General features: G+C 39.2%; 1 protein-coding gene across 1 annotated transcript in view; it reads right to left on the minus strand.

The window, feature by feature from the left end:
* NEO1 (neogenin 1) overlaps positions 1-21371 on the minus strand; it is a gene marked incomplete at its 5' end in the record, with an annotated part of 157007 nt that overhangs the window by 68898 nt on the left and 66738 nt on the right. The window contains 2 exons of the mRNA XM_019471969.1: positions 15222-15342; positions 16191-16345. Of these exons, the coding sequence (XP_019327514.1) occupies positions 15222-15342; positions 16191-16345 (276 nt within the window). The remainder of the gene's footprint in view (positions 1-15221; positions 15343-16190; positions 16346-21371) is intronic.

Below are 21371 nucleotides of genomic sequence, written 5' to 3' on the forward strand. Positions count from 1 at the left end.
GAAGTGGTGGAGTCCCCATCCCTGGAGGTATTTAAAAGACGTGTAGATGAGGCGCTTAGGGACATGGTTTAGTGGGTGGTGGTGTTGGGTCGACGGTTGGACTCGATGATCTTAGAGGGCTTTTCCAACCTCAATGATTCTATGATTCTATGAAAGAAGAGTTTAAGTGAGCTGCCCGAGGCAACACAGACAACAGCAACCACTGTGGGGTGCAGCTGGAGGACCGAGCCGGGCTACAAGGAGCACCCAGCTCCCACCGGAGCATCTCACATTCCTACCTTGGGAGGTGGGCCTTCATCTGAACCTCTGGGGAAGCCATTTCACGGAGTTAAAGCTGGACATAATTATCCTCCTCTTCTCAATACTATAAAACTTTTTGCTGCTTTATCATCCTGAATCAACTAACTACTTTTTCACACCAGCATTTCCCTAGATCATCTCAAAGAAGGAAGAGGATTGAGGACAAGAACCCGACACAGCTCTCTGAATCAACTTTGTCTCTAGCAGACTTAAAAAACTAAATGCAATCCCCTATCCTGGGGAACAGACCCTCTCCCAAACAAAAGCAACCCTCATTTTCTTCATAAAATGAAATGGAGATGCTCACTTTCTTATTTCTCTATGCCGACATTTTTTGCCTAAAGCAGGCAGGCAAAATGCCTTTTTTTTTTTTTTTTAAAAATTGCCTTGGATTAATTTACATTACCACTGGGAATGAGAACTGTTATTTACTCTTCACTCAATGCATGCTACTTGCAAAAAGCTTGCCAAAAATACATAACAAGCAAATTCCTAAATAATACCCACTGATTATGATTTTTAAGCATTCATTTGGTTATATATTCTAATGTAAAATGGACACCGATGGGCACTGAATAAATTGTGACTATATAAATATACTGATAAACACATTCTGACCATGAGCCTGTTTTTTAAAGGAAGTCATAAAATCCATTCTGATAAAGAACACTCCTCCCATTTTCATTTCACGATGAAATGCTTTGGTGTAGAGGAAACAATTTGATTTTTTCCTGTCTCATAAAACAACCATTAAAAAGGCGTGACAGACCTTACTGACGCATTACACGCAGAGGTGAGTCCGCAGGGGCATGCGGCCTCTCCTATAGACCTAAGCAGGAACCCCACAGTTCAGATCAGATACCAGCGTTTCAGGGGAGGATGTAAAGAAAAAAAGCCCTGCATGCATTTTGATCACGAGACTCACATTATAAAAAAGAAGGAAAAAAGCCAAACACACCTCTACCTATCCCCGAGGAGTTTAAAACTACTTTTAAACAGATTTTGTTATTGGAAAGAAATTCAAACCGTAACTACGTATTGCAAAATGATGGACATAATCTTAAAATTCAGTAGTAAATATTGCATTTTTTTAAAAAGATTTAAGTTTTTCTTTAACAACCACTCCTTGAGAAGAGAGAGTCAAAAACCCTGAACAAAACACACATCTAGAACCCCAGGCAGAAAAAACACATATAAATGCCCCAAAAGAACCCTGTACAGGTTATCCTCTTAATGTAAATATTCATAAATTGAACTCCTACACAGAATAAAAATCTCTCAAGAACAGTAGAGCCTGCAACAATACATTGTAATTTGACTTTAATAATAACAGGAAAGCAATAATTTTATTTCGAAAGCAAATGTGCTACATTTGAGCAAAGCTCTTTATGGAAAAGCATGAATAAAAATGCCGTGTCTTTTTGAAAAGTGTTCGTTTTTACAGCAGCCATTTGCATATTTGCAGAGTTAGGCAAGATTGCTCCCTCAGTCTAAAGTTTCGCTGGGACTCTGCCAATAACTCACGTTACCACTTTGAGCAAAACACCTCCCCACACCTTCATTTCCATCTCACCTTCCGTGTTTTTACTTTGAGCAAATCACCTCCCCACGCCTTCATTTCCATCTCACCTTCCGTGTTTTTCGCAGCGTTGTTCAGTTTTCACTCACTGTTTGCACACCCAAGGTAACAGGGCCACAGATGCTGTCAATTCTGTAAATGCTACAAATAATTAACAATAACAATTTCAACCAGCCAGGTTTAGGACTAAGTCACTGCTTCGATGGCAGAGCAGTACCACTACAGCGGTACCATGATCAAGCCACACTACTTGACTATTTAAGGATGTATTTTCAAAGAAACACCACAGGATAAGTGCTCCCTTTCTCTCCTTTCTCAGTAACAGCCTAAATGGAAATAAATTAACCCATCCTCCAGCTGCGGTTGCTAATCCACAAGGTGCAATTCCTGCTACTGTCCAACGCTCCTTCTTGTAGATAACTTTTAAACTGAAGCTTTTTTTAAATGACCGTAATGCTCCTCAAAGTTTCCTCTGGGTAAAACGTCCATCTCCCTGTTTAGGATATCGGCAGTTGATGTGTGCCAATCCAGCGGTGGCTGCAGCACTCACAGGATTTATCTGAATGTTAGCCTACATGGTTTTCTCCGAGAAATAACTTGGAAGTGAAAGATAATTTCCCTCTGTTGACACTTCAAACAACTCCGCAGCAACAACTCTGGCAAGCTGAAGCTGCAACAGATGAGACTGAACAAGCTGTTTGTATGTCAAAACGTTACTCATTTCTGCTAATCTCTTTATCAAACATCGACTTATTTAACTACTTGTTTCTTATACATACCTAGTGCACTCTATTTGTCTTTCATTTAGGTTGGTACAAACTTTTTTGTTTAAGGGAGAGAAGATACCAAGCAAACCCCACCTCTCCTCTTTTAGGCCCTTTTCCTCCTTTAGGCTGTAACACGTATAGAGCAATACTACTAGATGGGGTATCGGGGTTTTTTATACTCATTTCCACTGCATTTCTCTGTTAAAGACCACACGTATCTGCTGCTCGCTTACTATTCACAGGCTACCTCAGACCCACTGTTTTTATAGAAACTAGATGAGGTATCAGGATGTTTGGGAATTCACATAAAGGGGACACAAGCCAATCTTACGAACTCTTAATTAAGATTTTCTACTTTCTACTTTTAAAGAACCCGGTGATGTTCTTTTGCTTCTTCATATTTCTAATTCTAACAGAAATAGTAAACCCCATCAGCATTTTTAAAATACCACTTCTTTCACTAGCACAGAGGCTTGGGATTTTGGCGTGCGCATCACAGCACACAAGAATGTGAGCTTATTCCCCTAATGTACATGAGCCAAGTCTACAGCAACAGTCGCAACATTTTAAACGTGAATTACTCTGGTCATCGACCACTGTTAAAAACTCTTGACCAACAAGATTAAAAAGCAGTTATATGCAAAATGGTGCTGAAGAAAAGAATGAGACAGGACACTGACTCTCGTCCCACGGTGAAATGCCCATTGCTGAGACACAGTAGCCCCCAGTAGCTCTGTGACTTGGACTCAGAAAAGCAGAGCCAGGTACGACTTTCCTCTTTCTCCTTATTTTCCTTTAGCACCTTCAGTAATAACGTGTCAACAGGAAAACCATACAGAATCCATTTGTCTTTTAAAGACTTTGGCTCCACAATTATTAGGTTCCTTCTTTTTGGAGGGGAGAGAGACGATAGGAGAGGGGAAACAATCAAAAAACCCAAGAAAATACCACCCCAGGATATTTCTAATGCAGTGAGAACAGTTGCAATTTGCAGTTAGTTTCAATACTGAAATTAGGCAAATTTGAATGCACATTATTAAAAATCAGTGTTAGACTTATTTATTTGTTAGATTTATTTGTTTTCCTCATGGTATAAAACCCGTAAGCCTCTTCAGGTTATCTTGTCAAGCCTGCTGGAAAAATCTGTGACATCAGAAGTAAGACAGTCTTCTCCCAGATTCAGATATTCAACTGCATGAATCCTATTACACATGCAACCAAACTGTAAACCAATCCTTTTTCTCCAAACGGCATTCAGCTGTCTCTGATATTACTGTATAATTTAGCAACTTTGAAATATAAGCAACCACTTAAGACCATATCCACACGTTTGTTCCCCCCTCTGGTGCGAGACTGACAAAATCTGATATTTTCCTTTACGACATGAGGCTAGGATCAATTACAGAGTAAGGCTACTTCTGTCAGTCTTCACAACCCTGTTTATGAATAATAAAGGCCTTCGGTAGTCATGACAGACATCAAGCTAAAGCTAATCCTGCCATTATACTCTTCATCTAAACAAGAAAAAAAACGAAAAAACACTAAAACCACTAAAACCAAACACCCATCGTGATACAATGAATGCATCCTATACCTACAGCTGATGTTCCTCACCCTGATCATTTTTACTTTCACCTATAACTAGAAGCCATATACAGGCAGAGGAACAATCAACCGTCACTCAACAACTCTAGCCGGTCACACTGAATACACTTGCATTTGCTTAACACCGTTTCAGAGCTGCACAGCTTTGGTTCCTGGTAATACTCATTGCTGACAACAGATTACCTAGTAAGGCATTAGCCAAGCTGACAGAAACAACAATTACATAAAATACAAGAGGATAAATGGAAAATGAAATTGGTGGATTTGGTTAAGTGGTGTTACGGTAAGCGTATTTGCGTTTATTAGCCGTTCTGGTGGCAAAGAGACTTTTATTGGACCGAGAAACTCTATTGGGAATTCAGGATAACCCAGAAGGGGTGATATAAAACAGGGACTCAAAGCCTTTGAGCCTGTTTCACAGTTGTCATACAGCGTATACACATTCTAGTTCATTCCGCTTTTGCTGCGGTACAATAAATATAAATACAGGTGAAGGATAGAAAACATGTATTAATATGTGTTGAATGTTTCTCAAAATACATCGAAGCTTTTTGCTCCTACAGGTTCTTTCTCTGCCTCCACCTAACATTCCTTACATATTATTCTTCTTTACAGTATGACATATAATTTCTTTAAACACAAGTACCTTTGAATCATTCATTTCACTCATGAAAACCAAAATTAAACAGGTGACACAGTCCAAGTGTTTCAAAGTAAAACTGCCTAAGTAGCAATCACCATAACCCGTATTTGCCCTGAGCAGACTTAAATTTAAGTCATGGTGCACACAATCTGATATGAATACCTTCACAAGGTTTCAAATTTCTTTGCCAAGTCAACTGTAAATACAGTCATAAAACAAAAAATGAAAACTAATAAGCACAATCAAAGCATCCTATCAATTTTGTTATGCCTTCCTGCAATTCACCACGCACTGTCAAACATTAATCTATTACTAATTTAATCTAAATTAGACCAATTTATTTAAAGCGCATGCCAACTTTAAACATGAACAGTCTCTTGAACGCAGAATATGAGAGCTGTTTAGGTCCCAATTTCAAGAAGTTAAAATTCAAGAACTTTGTGATCGGGTGTAGTTCAGTTTAATCAGTTGGACTTCTCAGTAAGACTATACATAAGCAGGGGCCATAAAGAGGGAATAAATAAAGGCCATTTTTTAAACAGGTATTGAGTCAAGAAATGAAACGAACTGAATTAAAACAGCTTTCTGGCAATTTTGAACATACATGCAGCCATGAGAAACATAAATGCTGACTTTCACTGAGGAAGACTAGCTAAGTAATGTAAATTAAAATCAAAATTAAAATGAAAAAAGTCTTTCAGCTTTAAAGAGGAGAACATACTGTTATGTTTACAGAAAACTAGCAATGAAGTGTACACAACCAGTAACAAAATAGAGTTTGGCTCTGGTTTTACAAAATACTGTTTAAGTCAGTTTGCGATTTCAGATGCTGTTTATGTTCCTAAAACACAACTTTCAAGATGAGACTTACAAGCTGTTCATCTATCATTCACATGAAGCCATTTCAATATTATAAAACAGTGATCGAGGCAGCAAGTTTGGAAAACCTTTCGCCTACTTTTAACACAAGCGTTGCCATTATCTTTTAAAACCTTCATTATGCCATCAGTATTGAGGTCGTACTTGTTACACTCATTGCTTTTAGAGTTTTTCGCAGAATTGTGGTATCTACAGCATCCTAAAACTCTTTCATTTAAAAAGATGAGTATTTATGCATGCAAATCTTTTTATACCTGTGAATATGTGTGTGCACACAGAAGAGCAGAGAGCTTGGTGCATGTACAGCGGTGAATGAGGAAATGACTTGGATTTTGTAACACAGTAACTGCCACGAACAGTCAAACTATTTTAAATGGCATATATCATATAGAAGATACTCGGCTCAAGTATCGCAGTCCCGTAACCTTCTGTATTATTTTCTAAACTTGTGAGACAATTTTTTACATAAACTGTGATAAACACTGTATGAATATCATGTTTTAACATGGCAACTGGTTGCTTTCATTAAAAAAAAGCCTTGAGTCTGCTGAGTAAAAAACCCACATGGCTATACGTTGACATATGATAGACAGAAGTGGGGAGGTTTCTCAAGGGGAGAGGAAATTCCCCTGCTAGTCTTTTCTCTAAAGATACTCATCGTAGTGGATTTTCCATCCTCCTACTTTTGGATCTTCCCCCCACATGACACCAGATGGGATCTCTCAAATCTCACCAGGTTTTCCATCCTAGCAGGGTCGGGTGCCCTTTGCACAGACCTGCTGTCAGGTTCATTACTATTTCCTGCTCCCTTGAGATCCACAATTCATTTCTTTCGAGCACTTTTTCCTCTTTACAGAAAATTTGAATTCTTGGTTGCAAGGGTTTGCAGCCTTACTATTCAGTTTTAATCTACAAATCATTTCTTCTCTGGTGGACACTAAGCCTTCTGAAAGTCACTCACATAAACCACAGGGACCTCGATTCTCCTTGCGTTAAAACACGTAAAATTGTACAAGACAGAAAGAACACGAAGACATTTCTCTTTGAGTGAAGAAATAGAACAGTCTTCAGGAAGAAGACCCAACGGAGTCCTTCTCTTTTATTCAGTGGACTTTTTTTCATCTTGCTCTGAAATTTCATCCATAATGCCCTGCATGTTTTTCAAGTACTTCCATAGTCTCCAAGAACTCCATAGAATTCCACGGACTGAGAAAATATTTACTGTATTACCTTGACAACAACACTAAACGTTCTTGATTCACAGTATGTGACTGCATACAAAATATTCCAAAAAAAAACCTCTGTAAGATGTGAGAGAGCCTGAGAAATTATATTTGATATCTGTGAAATCATCCAAAATAGGTCCTGAAGTAACATGTAAGTTGTCTGCCTCTGGGCTCGAACCAGACAAGGGTAGAAGTTAAATTTATGTAAATTTTTACATATGGAAAATACCCCAAAGTGCAACTGAGTTTTTCAAATCAGAGCACAAACCTGTTAGTGCCAACTTTTGGATTTCTTTCAGCAGAAGCCAAAATTTGTCAAAAAGAAATTATATTTGCCTCCTACAACAGAATAATGGATCTTACAGATATGGAAAACACAGAGTATTTCATATAACTTGATTTAAATAAGGCTTTTGATATTGCCTCGCATGAAATTTTCAAAAGCAAGCAAACGTGTTCCAGATGAGGCTACTACAAAAGTAGATTCATAACTGGCTGGAGAATCACACTCAGAATAGTTCTCAGTGCTTCGGTGTCAGAAGGAGAGGTGATATTGAACTGGGGTGTACAGGAGGGGATACCGAGCTCCATAAGATTCGATGTTATTTTTTTAACAACCCAGATGACGGAGCGGAGAAAATGCTCATAAGCTTTGAACGCATGCAAAGTCAGGAGGGCTGCAAGCACACCAAGGTTCGACACTCTACAAGTTAAGCAAAAAGGGTCCAAGGTTTGACTACCAAGAAGTTGGAAATCCAACTACAGGTGGAAATGTTTTTGATTGGCGTCAGTCTAGGGGAGGTGAAATAGCTTTTAAGAGTGGAATCTGATCCACTGAAATCTCCGAGTCTGTGTCAGCCTGAAGTAACCTCAAACAACTGAATACCCCTTGTGGTATAGAAATGCCAGATTTTCGACACAAGCTTAGCTGAAATGTGCTGACTCCAGAAAACTTTCATCAGACTTCTGATGTTCTCCACCCTGCTGCGGGTCAGGGAAGTCCCCACCCTACCCTACCAGGAGTCCCGTCCACCTCATTCCACTGCTATGAGACCTGACATAGCTCATGGCCAAACTCCGGCAGAGAAGTATCAACATAAAATGAAATTATTCATGCAGCAATGGTCCTGGACAGAATTCAATTACACAAAGAGAGCACGGACTTAGGTCAATAAATGATGTCTTCAAAACTCTCTCAGAATTAGGATTCACATAAGGCAATTCAGTGAAGGAATTAATATCATACAGTGCAACTGAAGTGGTGTTATACTTTAATCAAATTTGGTTTGCAACATCAAACTGTGCCACCAATACCAGACATTTATGTTTCTCATAAGGAGATCAGCAGGGAAATATATACCACAAAATTGTCATAATTTGACTATTACATTAAGACTATATACAAAGAGATAAATAGGGTCCATTCACACCTCTCAGACCAACAGTTTTTCTGAATCATAGAATACTGCTAGTTAGGAGGGATCTCAGGAGTTCATCTATGCAACCCCTCACTTGAGCAGAGCCACCTTTGACCAGGTTGCTCAGGGCCTTGTCTAGGTGTGTCTTGAGTATCTCCCAAGAACAGAGATTTCACAACCTTCCTGGGCAACCTGTTCCAGCTGCAGCTACCCTCACTGTGAAACCATTTTATCTGATCAGAAATACCCTTTTTGCAGTCTTTTCCTGTTACCTCCATCTGCTCTATGCCCTCCATCAGCTGGTTGAGCAGTAAGATGTTCTTAGGCTTTCATTCTTCAGGAATAATCAAACTCATTTCTCTCAGAGTCACAATACATCTCAGTACATCATGTGCTCCAGCTCCCTAACTATCTTGGTAGGTCTCCACTATGCCAATGTCTGTCTTGTGTTGGGAAGCTTAAAACTGTCCTAATGTGGTCTCACCAGTGCCAAGTAGGGGGGAACAATCACATCGTTTGAACTCCTGCCTATCCCACCAAGTCCATTTCTGTAAAGCTGCTTGCTTAGTTGGCGGCCAGCCTCTACCACTGCAAGGAGTCACTCTGGTTCCGATGCAGGACTCTGCATGTGTCAATGTTGAACTCTCAGGTTCCCACCAGCCCACGTCTCCGGTCTGGCGGGGTCCCTCTCTGCCAGTATATCTACTGCTCCTCCCAATCTGGTATAACCTGCAAACCTGCTACGGACGCTCTCTGTCCCATCATCCAGGTCTGATGGAGATATGAAACCCTATCTTGTCCCAGCATCAAGCCCTGGGTAACACCACTCATTACCTGGGCTGCCAGTTGGTCTTCATCCCATTCACCGTGATGCTGGGAGCCTGCTGGGCCAGCCAGCTCTCCACACACCCCACCATCCACCCGTCCAGTCTGTATTTCCCCAGTTTAGCTGCAGGGATACAACTGGAGATGGTGTCAAAGGCCTTGCTAAAGGCAAAGTAAACGATACCCAGTCCTCTCCTCTCGATCACAGGGCCAACCATTTAACCTTAGAAGGCTACTGGGATAGTTGGGCACAATTTTTCCTTGGTAAATCCATGCTGGATTTTCCCAGTCATCATCATCATGTCCTTTATGTACCCAGGCATGGCTTCCAGGGCGATTTGCTCCATAACCATCCCTGAAATGGTTCTAGCTCCAGATGAGCTTTGTCTTTCCTAGTCCTATCCCTGCACATCCAGGCAGTATCTGTCACTTTTCTGCCTTTGCTTCCAACTTCTGTGTACTTCTTGTGTTTGAGCTCAGTCAGGAGCTCCTTCTTTATCCCTACTGGTCTCCTGGCCATGCACATTCAAATTCCTGCACTTTAGAATAGACCAGTCTTGTACTTTGAAAAGACTGTCCTTCAAGATCAAATGTTTCACCTCTTGCCCATCAACACAATTTCCCATGGGAACCTGCCAAAAAGATCCCTGAACAAGTCAAAATCTCCTGTCCTGAAGTCCAAGGCTGTAATTTTGCTATTTGCTTTGATCAGTTCTCTTAGAAAGCTAAATTAAAACATCTCATGATAGCTGCTGCCAAAGCTGCTATGACCTTTATATCCCTGACCAGTTCTTTTTTCTTCCTGAATAGCAGGTCCAACACACCACCTCCACCAGTCATCCACGGACAACCCGTGTCAAGAAAATCTCTTCAGCCTACTCCAGAAACCCCCTATATTACCTGCCACACCATCAAGTTGCCATTCCAGTGGACACCAGATGGTTAAAAAACCCACATAAATACCAGGGCCTGCAACCTCCAGTTGTGTAAAGAAGGCTTCATCTACTTATTCCCCTTGATTAGTTGATCTCTAGCAGACATGCACGACAATGCTGTCCTTCCATCCTCCGATCCTTACACATAAGCTCTCGGCTGGCTCATCATCCCCTCCCAAGGCAAAGCTACATGCATTCGAGTCAGACCTCTGCATATAGCGTGACCTTCTTCCTTGCTTCCCCACCCCGTCCTCAAAGAGCCTGTATCCCTCCCTTGCAGCTATCCTAACACATCTCTGCAATCCCAAATGCCTCACAGCTCTGCAACTACATGCAGACTTCTAATTCCTCCTCATTTCCCATGCTGGTAATATTAATTCACGTGCAGAATATCCTTGCTTGGATATAAACTTTTTTTCATGAAAAATTTAAGTTTAAAGAAATGGATAGTTCCACTACAAAAAAATCTTGACGTGGTGTACCACTGGATACCAGCAGCATATTCAATTCATTCACTTGAAGATCTCACTCCTATACAACTCACAAATATGGCACAGAATGGTAATCACTAACTTTTGCAGTATAAAAGTACAAAAATCACGCCGTATACTACACTTACTTTGGAATTTTGAAGGTGATACAGTGCATCTCAAATAATGTTTTGAAATTGTTCCCTAAATAATGTGGCATATTTGTTTACAGTCTATGATTTTTCTTTATACAGCATTCAAGAATCACTCCTTTTTTTTGGTGCCTGAGTACTTGTCAAATGCCTATCACATAGGGGTGACAGGGAACCATCTGCCTCCCTCCCCCAAAGGCACCTCCTTTTACTTATTACCACCTGTTCTTTCTTCAGTTCCCAAATGGCAATTCTGAGCAATGCCAGCGACACGGGGAAAGGCCAGGTTACAGGTCCTGGCTGAATTTTTCAGTCTTGTCACTAGCATTTAACCTCCACAAAGAAAACCCAAATGTATCCATTACTGAGGTTTTCACAGACCACGCATAATAATGCCGTAAAAACGATGACAAGAAATAGCTTTGTTATAATTGAGCATATTAGTATATGATATGATATATCCGTAATTGGCTGACCCGTCAGGATCTAACTGTAAGTAAAAAAGGCTGGTTTTGTGTAAAAAAGGAGGGGAGAGAGATTTTGGGGCTGCTGAGAAAGTAATTCCCAAGGCACGACTAAGGTTATTCCTTCTCACTGGGATATGCAGGAGTCCTCCGTGGTGGCATTTGCAGGATATAAGACAAGACCACCTATCTTCCAATCACTAAGGCAAAGAGAGGAGCATCAAGACTGCCAAACGCTGGCAGAGGGCAAGTGCAGAGGAATGTGGGAATTGAGGTACCTCCCTTTCTTTAGGTAGTTCTTAAATTCTCCCCAAAAGGCAGACCAGGCACCTCCAGTGCAATTCCCAAAGGCACTTAGCCTCCAGGAGACGGGCACTATCTCAGAAACAGGACACAGTTTCAAATCTCAAAGTATTTTGAAAGCAGATGCGACGCTTTTCAACTCTCTTGCAGAATTCTACACCTGAAGTTAAGTCCAGGGGATACTGGTAGGAGAAGAGTATTTAACTCAGACCATTTACCTGAATCCTACTCCCTTCTCCTCTCCCTTTTAACCTTCTCAATTATGAATAGTTGTCCTAAAATCTCTTCTCTCAATGCCACAATTCTTTTATATAGTCCAGAAAAGGCAAAAGTTGTGCACTTTGTACAGCCAACCCATTTCCCAGTACAGTCGTCTTTTCTAAACTTACCAACAGAGAATTACAGAATTTGAAAATAAAACAGCCACTCCACTAAGCCTTCAAATTACCCTAACTTTTTTAGCTAGTCAGTTCTTTGTTTTAATATTTTCCACAAATAACTTCTGTGTACGCTGCAAGCTTTTCAGAATTCACCCCAAATACAAAAAAGACCAACCCAAAAGAAACTTATGTCTGACCAACAATTATATTAAGCTTATTCTAGCAGATGAGAGTCTGCATATACACTGGTCTGTGTGGCTACGCACAACATACACTCATGTGCATTTATGCACCAAAACTTGCAGAAGACAATGTGAATCACCAAAATACGGCTACCTGCTAAGTCAGAAATCTATGTCCAAACACAGAAAACCTTTTGTTGTACCAGATGATCACATTATATACTTTACCGCCTACTGTATTTAAAAATTATGCAACCATCTAAGACTGAAGAAAATACAGATGGGGTATTTTACTTTCAGACCACTCAAAAACCCTTACGGTACACCTCAATAAAGCTATGGATGAAACAGTATCGTTCTAGGCAGCAAAAACCAACACGTTGGAAAATTTCCATATGAAGGGTTTAGATTGAAACAAGTTAATGTACAGAAGAGACAACTAAGTTCTGATCTAATATGTAAAGTGCAAAGTTTTATTGGTTTATTTTATTTAACCTTTCTCAGCGTATCTCCCTCAAAGTCTGAGTAACTGCCTTTTCCAACTACTCAAACTCATCTCTGATGGCAGCCAACGACCCCCTCCCTCATTGTCCATTACACCACAATCAATGCTGTAGACCATTTATAGATGCCCACACAATCGCCTTGGTCCATTTCTTCAGCACTGGCCCATAAAGAATGCATGCGGCCTCTCTGAGAAATGCCTACTTTCTAATATAAATTTAATTTATTAAAGATCAATTTGATATGATAAGCAAAAGGGCTAACTGGAAATAGATTGTAAATAGCCAGGTGTTTGCCAATTCCATTCAGGAAGGAGAAAACAGAGAACAGCAAGGGAAGGGACATACTGCTAATTGGGATGAAGAACTTTGATGAACGCTTAACATTTTTTCACTGAAATTACTTTTAAAATTGGCAAAGTAGGTATTTCTCATCATCAGGTATGAATTTAAAAAAAAAAGCTTTCTGTATTAACGACTGAAATGTTCAGAATAGTTTTTGCTCAAATAAGTGGTTTTAATTTTCGTATGAAGATATCTGTCATGAAAGAACTACTACACACGATACCTTCACTCTCTCTCCCTGAATATCGCTTCCTCCTTTGCCATTCATATACTGTGATAAGGTATTAAAAGAAGATATCAAAATCTGTATTTTCTTTGACTGTGTATATCATACCAGTTTTCATATATCACAACTGAGACACAGCACATCCATTCATGGTTGTGCTACTTGTTACGCCACTACTCAACAACAACAAAGAACCCAGAACGCACTTTCAGTGATGTATCACGTGGTTATCTCTACTGTTGGAAAACAACAACTAAAATGCATCAGTGTTACACAGGGAGTGCATTGTTAAAAACACTGCAGGCCATGTAACAGAACGATACGACTTCGGGGGTCTCTCTTTACACCCAAAATGAGACTCCATCAACACTGCATCCATAATCCTTTGGCAGCATGCAAAAGAAAAAGGACAGCATTATAAGGCAAAGTCCTTTAGTAAAACAGGACAGGTTGCCAGAGTAGAACAGGAAGGAGGAACCACTGGGCAAACAACAGGGGAGGGAAAGGAAGAAGAGTGAGACCACAGGAACTAAAATAATCACCGTAATAGTAATTTATAAACCACTACTGGGAACTGGGTGAAAGTACAAACTTGGGCAGGGCTTCAAAACCCAAGTGCATTAATTATTCAGTATTTTTCAAATGTGGAAAATATGGAATAACGCTTCCGCTTGAAAGATTTGGAAACTACTCGGGTGATTCATGCATATAGCAGAAATAAAATCACTTTTAATAATTTTTCTGGCAACCTGATGACAGTAGGCCGCTGCTGGATCCAGATGCCTAACGCTACTTGGAGGTTGAAATCCCACAGCTCTATAGCATTAAAGCTACTGAATCCAGTAGAGGGCACCTTTCATTCCCCAAATAATTGTGGAAAGTACATGCATCTCTTCAGCCAGCAATGAAACGTACCCATATCCAAACGAGAATTCAGAAGAAGTTTTAAGTGCACAACTACTCTACAAAACAATCAGAAAAGAAATGGAAAATCTCTCTTTATGGCACTCTCGTAACAGTTTACTCTCTACGTTGAACGCCAAAACCAGGTCTAGCAGATTCACATCTGTTAAAATCGCAAGTGTGAAGTTACATCATGCCTCTGACCATATAAAAGACTGCTTCTCCTAAATCCTTTCCATCCAAATAAAAAAGAAATTAGAATTTTGAAACAATACCCCAAAAAAACAGGCAACACCAAAGCCCCCAAAAGCATAGAATTAATATTTTCTTCTGTGACTTGTCTCTCCCCTCATCCCCCTTAGTATCAGTTTTCTTCCTTGTGCTCTTAGAAATTATTTTTAAGAACTGTGTGACCTGAAAGAGCAAAACAAGCTGATGCCTTAGCCATGATATTTGTACTACCTTTTTTTTCTGGAAGATAGTAGTTCTTTAATTGCAACAGCAATTATTCCCTTTTAACATCCACAGTGTGCAATGCAGGACATTGCAAGAGGGTGAGCACTGTTAGCAATTCCACTGACTGGAGCACAATAACAAATATTTATCTTAAACTGCAGCTGTAACTCAAAAAAAAAATTTATAGTTGCAGCTTACAGAAATGACAAAGCTTACTACTTTTTAAACTAATAGCAGAAAAAAAGCTTTGGACACTGGAATGACTTTGGTGTAAAATACTTCATTTGCAGTGCGCTCCATAATTGCTTATTTTTCATTTTTGTAATTTCAGCGACTGTTTTCATTTTGGCTTTTTCATTTTGGCATTTTCATTTTCATTAAAATCTCAGCATGCAACAGTATTTCAGATTTCTGGCTACAGTTTATTATTGCCCTAAATATTTTCTACATATTTTCCAAAATACAAGGTGAATCCTATAGAACACCTTAACTTCTCCTAAGTAAATTTAAGTGTACAGAAGACGACACTGAAACACTCATACAATTTTAAAACACCATCCTACTCTAGCTGAGTTATAGATATAACACATCATCTGGAAACGGTCCCTTGAAACTGTTCCTCCCCATCTTTTGGCACTGTATTGTCACGGTTTATCTTACCAAGGTCAAGTATTATCAGCTGGGCTCCAGCCTGTGCGTTTCCAACATCATTTTCTGCAATGCACTGATAGAATCCTTCATCTGATTTCACCAGACCCAAAACTTGCAGATTATGTTCTTTCTGAGGAGTAAAGGAAAATCACAACACTTAAAAATGGGGTGCAATTGCAAAAACAATGGTGTTATTATGGCACATTACTATGACAGGAGAAACTTCTGAACAGTAACATGGAAAAGTGTATTTGGAGTTCCCGTCTGATTTAATCTCTTTTGCACTGAATCCTCAAATTATACGGTATCAAAAAGCAGCAGAAGCTCTTACTAATGGCTATCATTTTCTAACATCACATATCGCTGGTAAGTCATAACATTTCCACAGCCATTTTTACGATATTTTAAGCACTGAATATAACTGCATAGCTCTCTGTTACAATCCTACGACCTCAGGTATACCCAATTATACAACCATTAAGTTCTCAACCATGTCTCAATAATGACTTTCACTACATCTAAAATTTCCCTCTAGAAGTACCGGTGTGCCAAAACTCATGATCCACAACTCGGTTATATTTATATTGAAACTCCTGTTTGAAATTGTGATTTTCATTGCTCACTCACAACTGCAGAAAACGTAGTCAGTCAGCGTTCACAGCAAGCTTGCACTTTAACACATTCAACCAACAAAGTCCATTTTGTCATTGTGTGTGCGTCTGTCCCTCATGGAAAATCTAAGCTATAAAGAAATCAACTCATACAATATAAGCAACATGCCTTAGCGTTTCCGTAAAATGACTGAATTACGGAGCATTAAAGGTTTCAAGAAACCATTTCTCTTCCAGGCCCCAAACATCAATAGTACAAAAATAGGAAGCCGGTCCTATAAAAGAACCTAGCTTCCGCGCATATGTGTTAGAGGACTAACAGACAGATCGACAGCTTAATAATCTGCAAAACGGACAATATACTTACAACAATTTTGAAATAGTCACTTGGGATCACCATGTCTCCATTCTTGACCCATTTCACAGTTGGAGTAGGTTTTCCAGTCACCTCACACTCAAACACAATGTCCATAGATTCATGAGCATAAATATTTGCAGGCCGCTTCAGAAATTCAGGAGGAACTTCGAATAAAATGGAAGAAAGACAAAAGATGGTGTTAGCATCCACAAACACACAGCAGTTGTGCTCCTACTCTAACATACAGTAAGACTCAACACATAAAAAGACGGCTTCAGGGACTCCAGCACAAACAGCAGCAATGCTGGCAGAAATTTTCAGATCAGGGTTTGACAGAAGCTGATACAAGCTCCGCGCTACTTCAAAAATTACATTCGGGCCAGTTAAACAGCCAGCCATTTTAATCTGAAATGACCTCTTAAGAATGCATGAAAGAAGAAATCGAGCCAAGATGTGTAAAGTGTAAAGTTAAGTATTTTAAAACCGAGAGACATAGATGCCATTTGGAAAAAAATATTGCTGTGGTTGAAGAACACGTTGCACTCTCTTATCTGCTGTAGGCATGTCGCTGCATGCTAAAAAGACCACAGCAGGCAGTGGATTTCAGACATCATTCACACTCTTCCTTCACCAACTCAGAGTTCATCTGAACAAATCATTTAGTGCTTAATTGTGCAACAGCTTTAAGCTCCGTTCACAAATAAAGAATCTTGTGGGATAAACTCCCAGCAAGACAATGAAAGCCTTTACCCCTTCCTGCAGCAAAGTTTATTAATTTGTCAAATGGAAAGATTGTAAGTTAGATTTGAAATTAAAAAGTCAGGCCATGATGAAAACAGCTGTCTACAACTTTTTTAGTAATCCACACTTCGATGCACGGTAAGGCCAGCTGGAGCTCCGCAGAGCACAGAACAGCGGTAGCGCAGCCAGGCTGCATTCTGTAAGGGTGTCTCATGATCAGCAACAGTTTGTTTATTCAGATAAAATCCTTCAGTTGACACACTAGAGATTTTTCAGGGAGTCCTTTGTGCTCAATACTTAAGTCAGTAGGTAACCAAAAGCTAAAATTGTATTAAAAAAGACTCTTAAAAATGAACGGACACAAAACTAAGATGAAACTTTCCTAGGGCACCACTGCCTTGTGTTTCTGTGAAGAAACTCAGCTTATCAAATAGGCAGTGCTGCATTTATCCAAAGATTTCTTCTCTGGTTTGTGTAAGCCCAAGAAACACCATGTACAGGACTATACACATACCTTTGTATCATATTGATAAAGCATTACAGATATGTATGACCAAAGACGTGTATTTCATAACACAGTAAAGTAGAAAGGTTCTTCATCTAAGACACGTACCAAAGTTGTTATCTGTGGGTCTTGGCTGCCTTTTTAGATGTCCTTATGCATTCAGAGTAAGATTAATTAAATTGAAGATATTTCAAATCCATAAAAACTCAAAGATACAGAATTTTTCGGTAATACAAGCCCCAAGTGTCCAATGCGCAGACGTGTTAAAAATCTTCTGTGAACGAATGTGCCACTAAGAAGCATCCAGCTGCGTATGAGGACTCGCAGCTTCTTTAGCTTAGCGGCAGAAAGAAGAGCTGTTTGCAGGCACATGCAATTTGAATATCATCTATTATGAAGAACATTCCCCTATTTATTTGTTTTTACTACACTCACCAACATAAGGGCAATTTGCTTACTTACGTTGGTAGGTCTGACTGTTCAAGTTCCGGGAAAGTCAAAAGCGGCCTTTTGCCCTTTAATATTTATCAAAGAAAGTCAATATGGAAGGGCTGCAGAGTTTAGGCAAACATTTTACACGCTTCACCTATCAATGGGATTTATTTAATGCTAGGGAATAAGGAATACTAGATCATGTTTTACTTCTTCCTATGAAATGACTGTAAAGGTTTATAGGTGGATTTAATATTTTTAAAAACAGCGGGCTGGAGACAAGCAGCTCTCCAAAAAACCCTCAAGTTTTGGATTATAAATTAAATAAGAGAACACTGACATTTGGAAATATTTATTGATAGAGTAAGAAGATGGCTTAACTCTCAGATAAGCACGTAAACCTATATCAGAAACTACATAAAGATGTACATGTATGTTTGGTGCTCAAAATCTCTCACATGGGAGCAAAAATCTGGATGGGGCTGAGTCTAGTTGCCTATGACTTCAGACATCCATTTCATATAATAATTTCCATAAATTTACCAAAACCACCATAAACTCCACCTTAAAATGATTTATTTTTGTACCTACTGTCTGTATCAGATGGCTGTTATAACCATATATAACTCTGACATTTGAAAACTGTCTTCTGAATTTATTGGTGGCCAAACTGCTATTACTTCTTCTTTATGAAAACAGTGCCTTTTATTTTAAAATTTTTATTCTTCCCTGGCATTTATCCTTGGCATTTTTATTTATTGTGAGCTGCACTTTTTCTCCACTCCCTTCCCATATCCCAGCCTTTATTTTGGCAGGCTCAACAAGTCATGTTTGCTTAGTTCTGGTCTGACAAGTCACCCTTCCCATTCCCAGCCTTTATTTTGGCAGGCTCAACAAGTCATGTTTGCTTAGTTCTGGTCTGACAAGTCACCCACACCCTCCTCTCAGACCCTCTGTATTTGTTCTAGTTTGAATTAATCTTCGTAGCCTGTAGAGTTTCAATTATTTGCATGCGATTTCAGATGTGTCTCACCAGTGACTTGAAAAATGGCATAAATACAGTGTTATCACTACAGCAAATATCTTGCCCAATTCATTCTACTACCGTATTTGCCCTTTCCCAGATGCATCATACTGATGTCAGCCTGTGATAGATCATTGCTCTCTCATCGTTAGATCTGACATTTGAAAACTGTCTTCTGAATTTATTGGTGGCCAAACTGCTATTACTTCTTCTTTATGAAAACAGTGCCTTTTATTTTAAAATTTTTATTCTTCCCTGGCATTTATCCTTGGCATTTTTATTTATTGTGAGCTGCACTTTTTCTCCACTCCCTTCCCATATCCCAGCCTTTATTTTGGCAGGCTCAACAAGTCATGTTTGCTTAGTTCTGGTCTGACAAGTCACCCACACCCTCCTCTCAGACCCTCTGTATTTGTTCTAGTTTGAATTAATCTTCGTAGCCTGTAGAGTTTCAATTATTTGCATGCGATTTCAGATGTGTCTCACCAGTGACTTGAAAAATGGCATAAATACAGTGTTATCACTACAGCAAATATCTTGCCCAATTCATTCTACTACCGTATTTGCCCTTTCCCAGATGCATCATACTGATGTCAGCCTGTGATAGATCATTGCTCTCTCATCGTTAGATGTTTTTAACTAATGAGTAATTTTGTTCTAGTCTGCTTGATCAATAGTTTATGTTCTCATTTCCTTTCAATCTCTTTCTCCCTATGTATACAGACACACACTCTCTCTCTCTCTCTCTCTCTCTCGAAGTGCTTACATCATTGAAAAAAGGGGACATAAAAACTGGAAACATGAAGAGTTAGTTTTTCCATGAATGTACAAAGATCCTATTTTCATAACGTTCATTACAGGCTAACATTTAATTCCTTAGCCGTATCTTAAACTTACTACAGGAATCCTAATAAACACAAGCCAATAACATTTACTGTCAAAAGCACAAAACTTGTGTAAAAAAATTAATCTGATGACCTCAGAATACACGCAAATTGCTGTACTGAGTAGCTACACTGTAAAACTCAAGGATGAGAAAAGGGATATGTAAGAGAAGTTCAATAAAATCATGAGTGGCTCTTAACACAAAAAATAGCTGCTTGGGGTTCAAGACTGCCTCTGCCAAAGTTACTTTATCAAAAGAAGTATTACGATACAATTTACATTTAACTAAACCACATTTTTACCCAGTTTTCCGTTTACTTCTACATGTTTAATGGTTATCTCTTTCAAAAGCATATTTAGACACCCTTTTATTTCGGAAACCATGAGCATAAACATCACAGAGGAGACACATCAGACCTTCCCTCAGTAAGAGAAGCATCAGAAAGGGCAAGTCCCTACTCCTCAGTGTACACACGTCGTCTGCCCAGCACAGACTGGATCCTATCACAAAGTCTTGGAGAAAGATGTCTCTAGCAGTGTTCCGCATATTGTCCTCTTTGAGTACGCTGCCAGCAGTTCAGAATTCCCTCAACATCCACCTACTGGGTAAGAGACTTCCATGATACCTAGCAGAAAATAGGTAGCTTTTTAAAAGCAAAACAAAAATTGAACCACAGAAGAACAAACAGCAGTAGTCTGGGAATGGCCATCGCTAATCTGAAAGGTTGAGAGACGAGTGGAGGGTGAGGAGGAAGGAGGAGCACCATAAGGGAACCGATGGACCATCACATCTGAAACAAAATTAGTGCAAAGTAAAGTTCTGGGATTATTTCTGTTTTCTCCACTAATGTTTAACTTGTAATAAAGACATTTGGAAAGTACTCAAATATCTTTAGCAACTGATACCGCTTTAACCTGGGGCATCATCCACAAGCAGGCATTAATATTGAATTGTAAGATTCAATATTTTTTGCCAGAAAAATGAAAGTTGAACTAGATATCCTATTATGTGCTCTCAAATATTTTTGATTTAGGAGATTTAGAATTTGAAACACATTATTTTTTCAAAGTGACTTTGCTTCTCTGGCTTATGAAGCAAATGCCAAGCTGCTTTTTTTTCAAATGACTTTGCTTCTCTGGCTTATGAAGCAAATGCCAGGCTGCTTACAAAGGGATAATAATATAATAAAGTGCTCTCTTTATTATCATTTACTTTCCAGTTAATGAATTTAAAAAATGCTTTTAAAATACACTTTTATAGTTTAACTATGTCAATGTTTAGCATTCACACAGATTAACACATTGCAAGTACAGATGTTTGTGGTAGAGAAGTTAAATTGATAACCAGAGAGCAAATGAGCCAATTACCATATAAAATAAGATTTGTAATGGATGATTATGTGTTCCGTTACCAAACGGACAGTTCAACTTCAAAGAAGATTTGGCAGCTCAGCCCACTCTTCTATCCCTCTTAATGTTAGCATGCAAATAACAACTATTTAAATTGCGAGATGCTTGCACGGAATTTCACGTGCACTGTAGTACCCTTAGAGAGTCCCTATCCAAGAGCATCTTCCACCCTTTTGTAGATTTAAATGAAAAA

The sequence above is a fragment of the Aptenodytes forsteri genome, unplaced genomic scaffold (assembly GCF_000699145.1).
Source record: "Aptenodytes forsteri isolate BGI_AS27 unplaced genomic scaffold, ASM69914v1 Scaffold258, whole genome shotgun sequence".
Classification (NCBI taxonomy): domain Eukaryota; kingdom Metazoa; phylum Chordata; class Aves; order Sphenisciformes; family Spheniscidae; genus Aptenodytes; species Aptenodytes forsteri.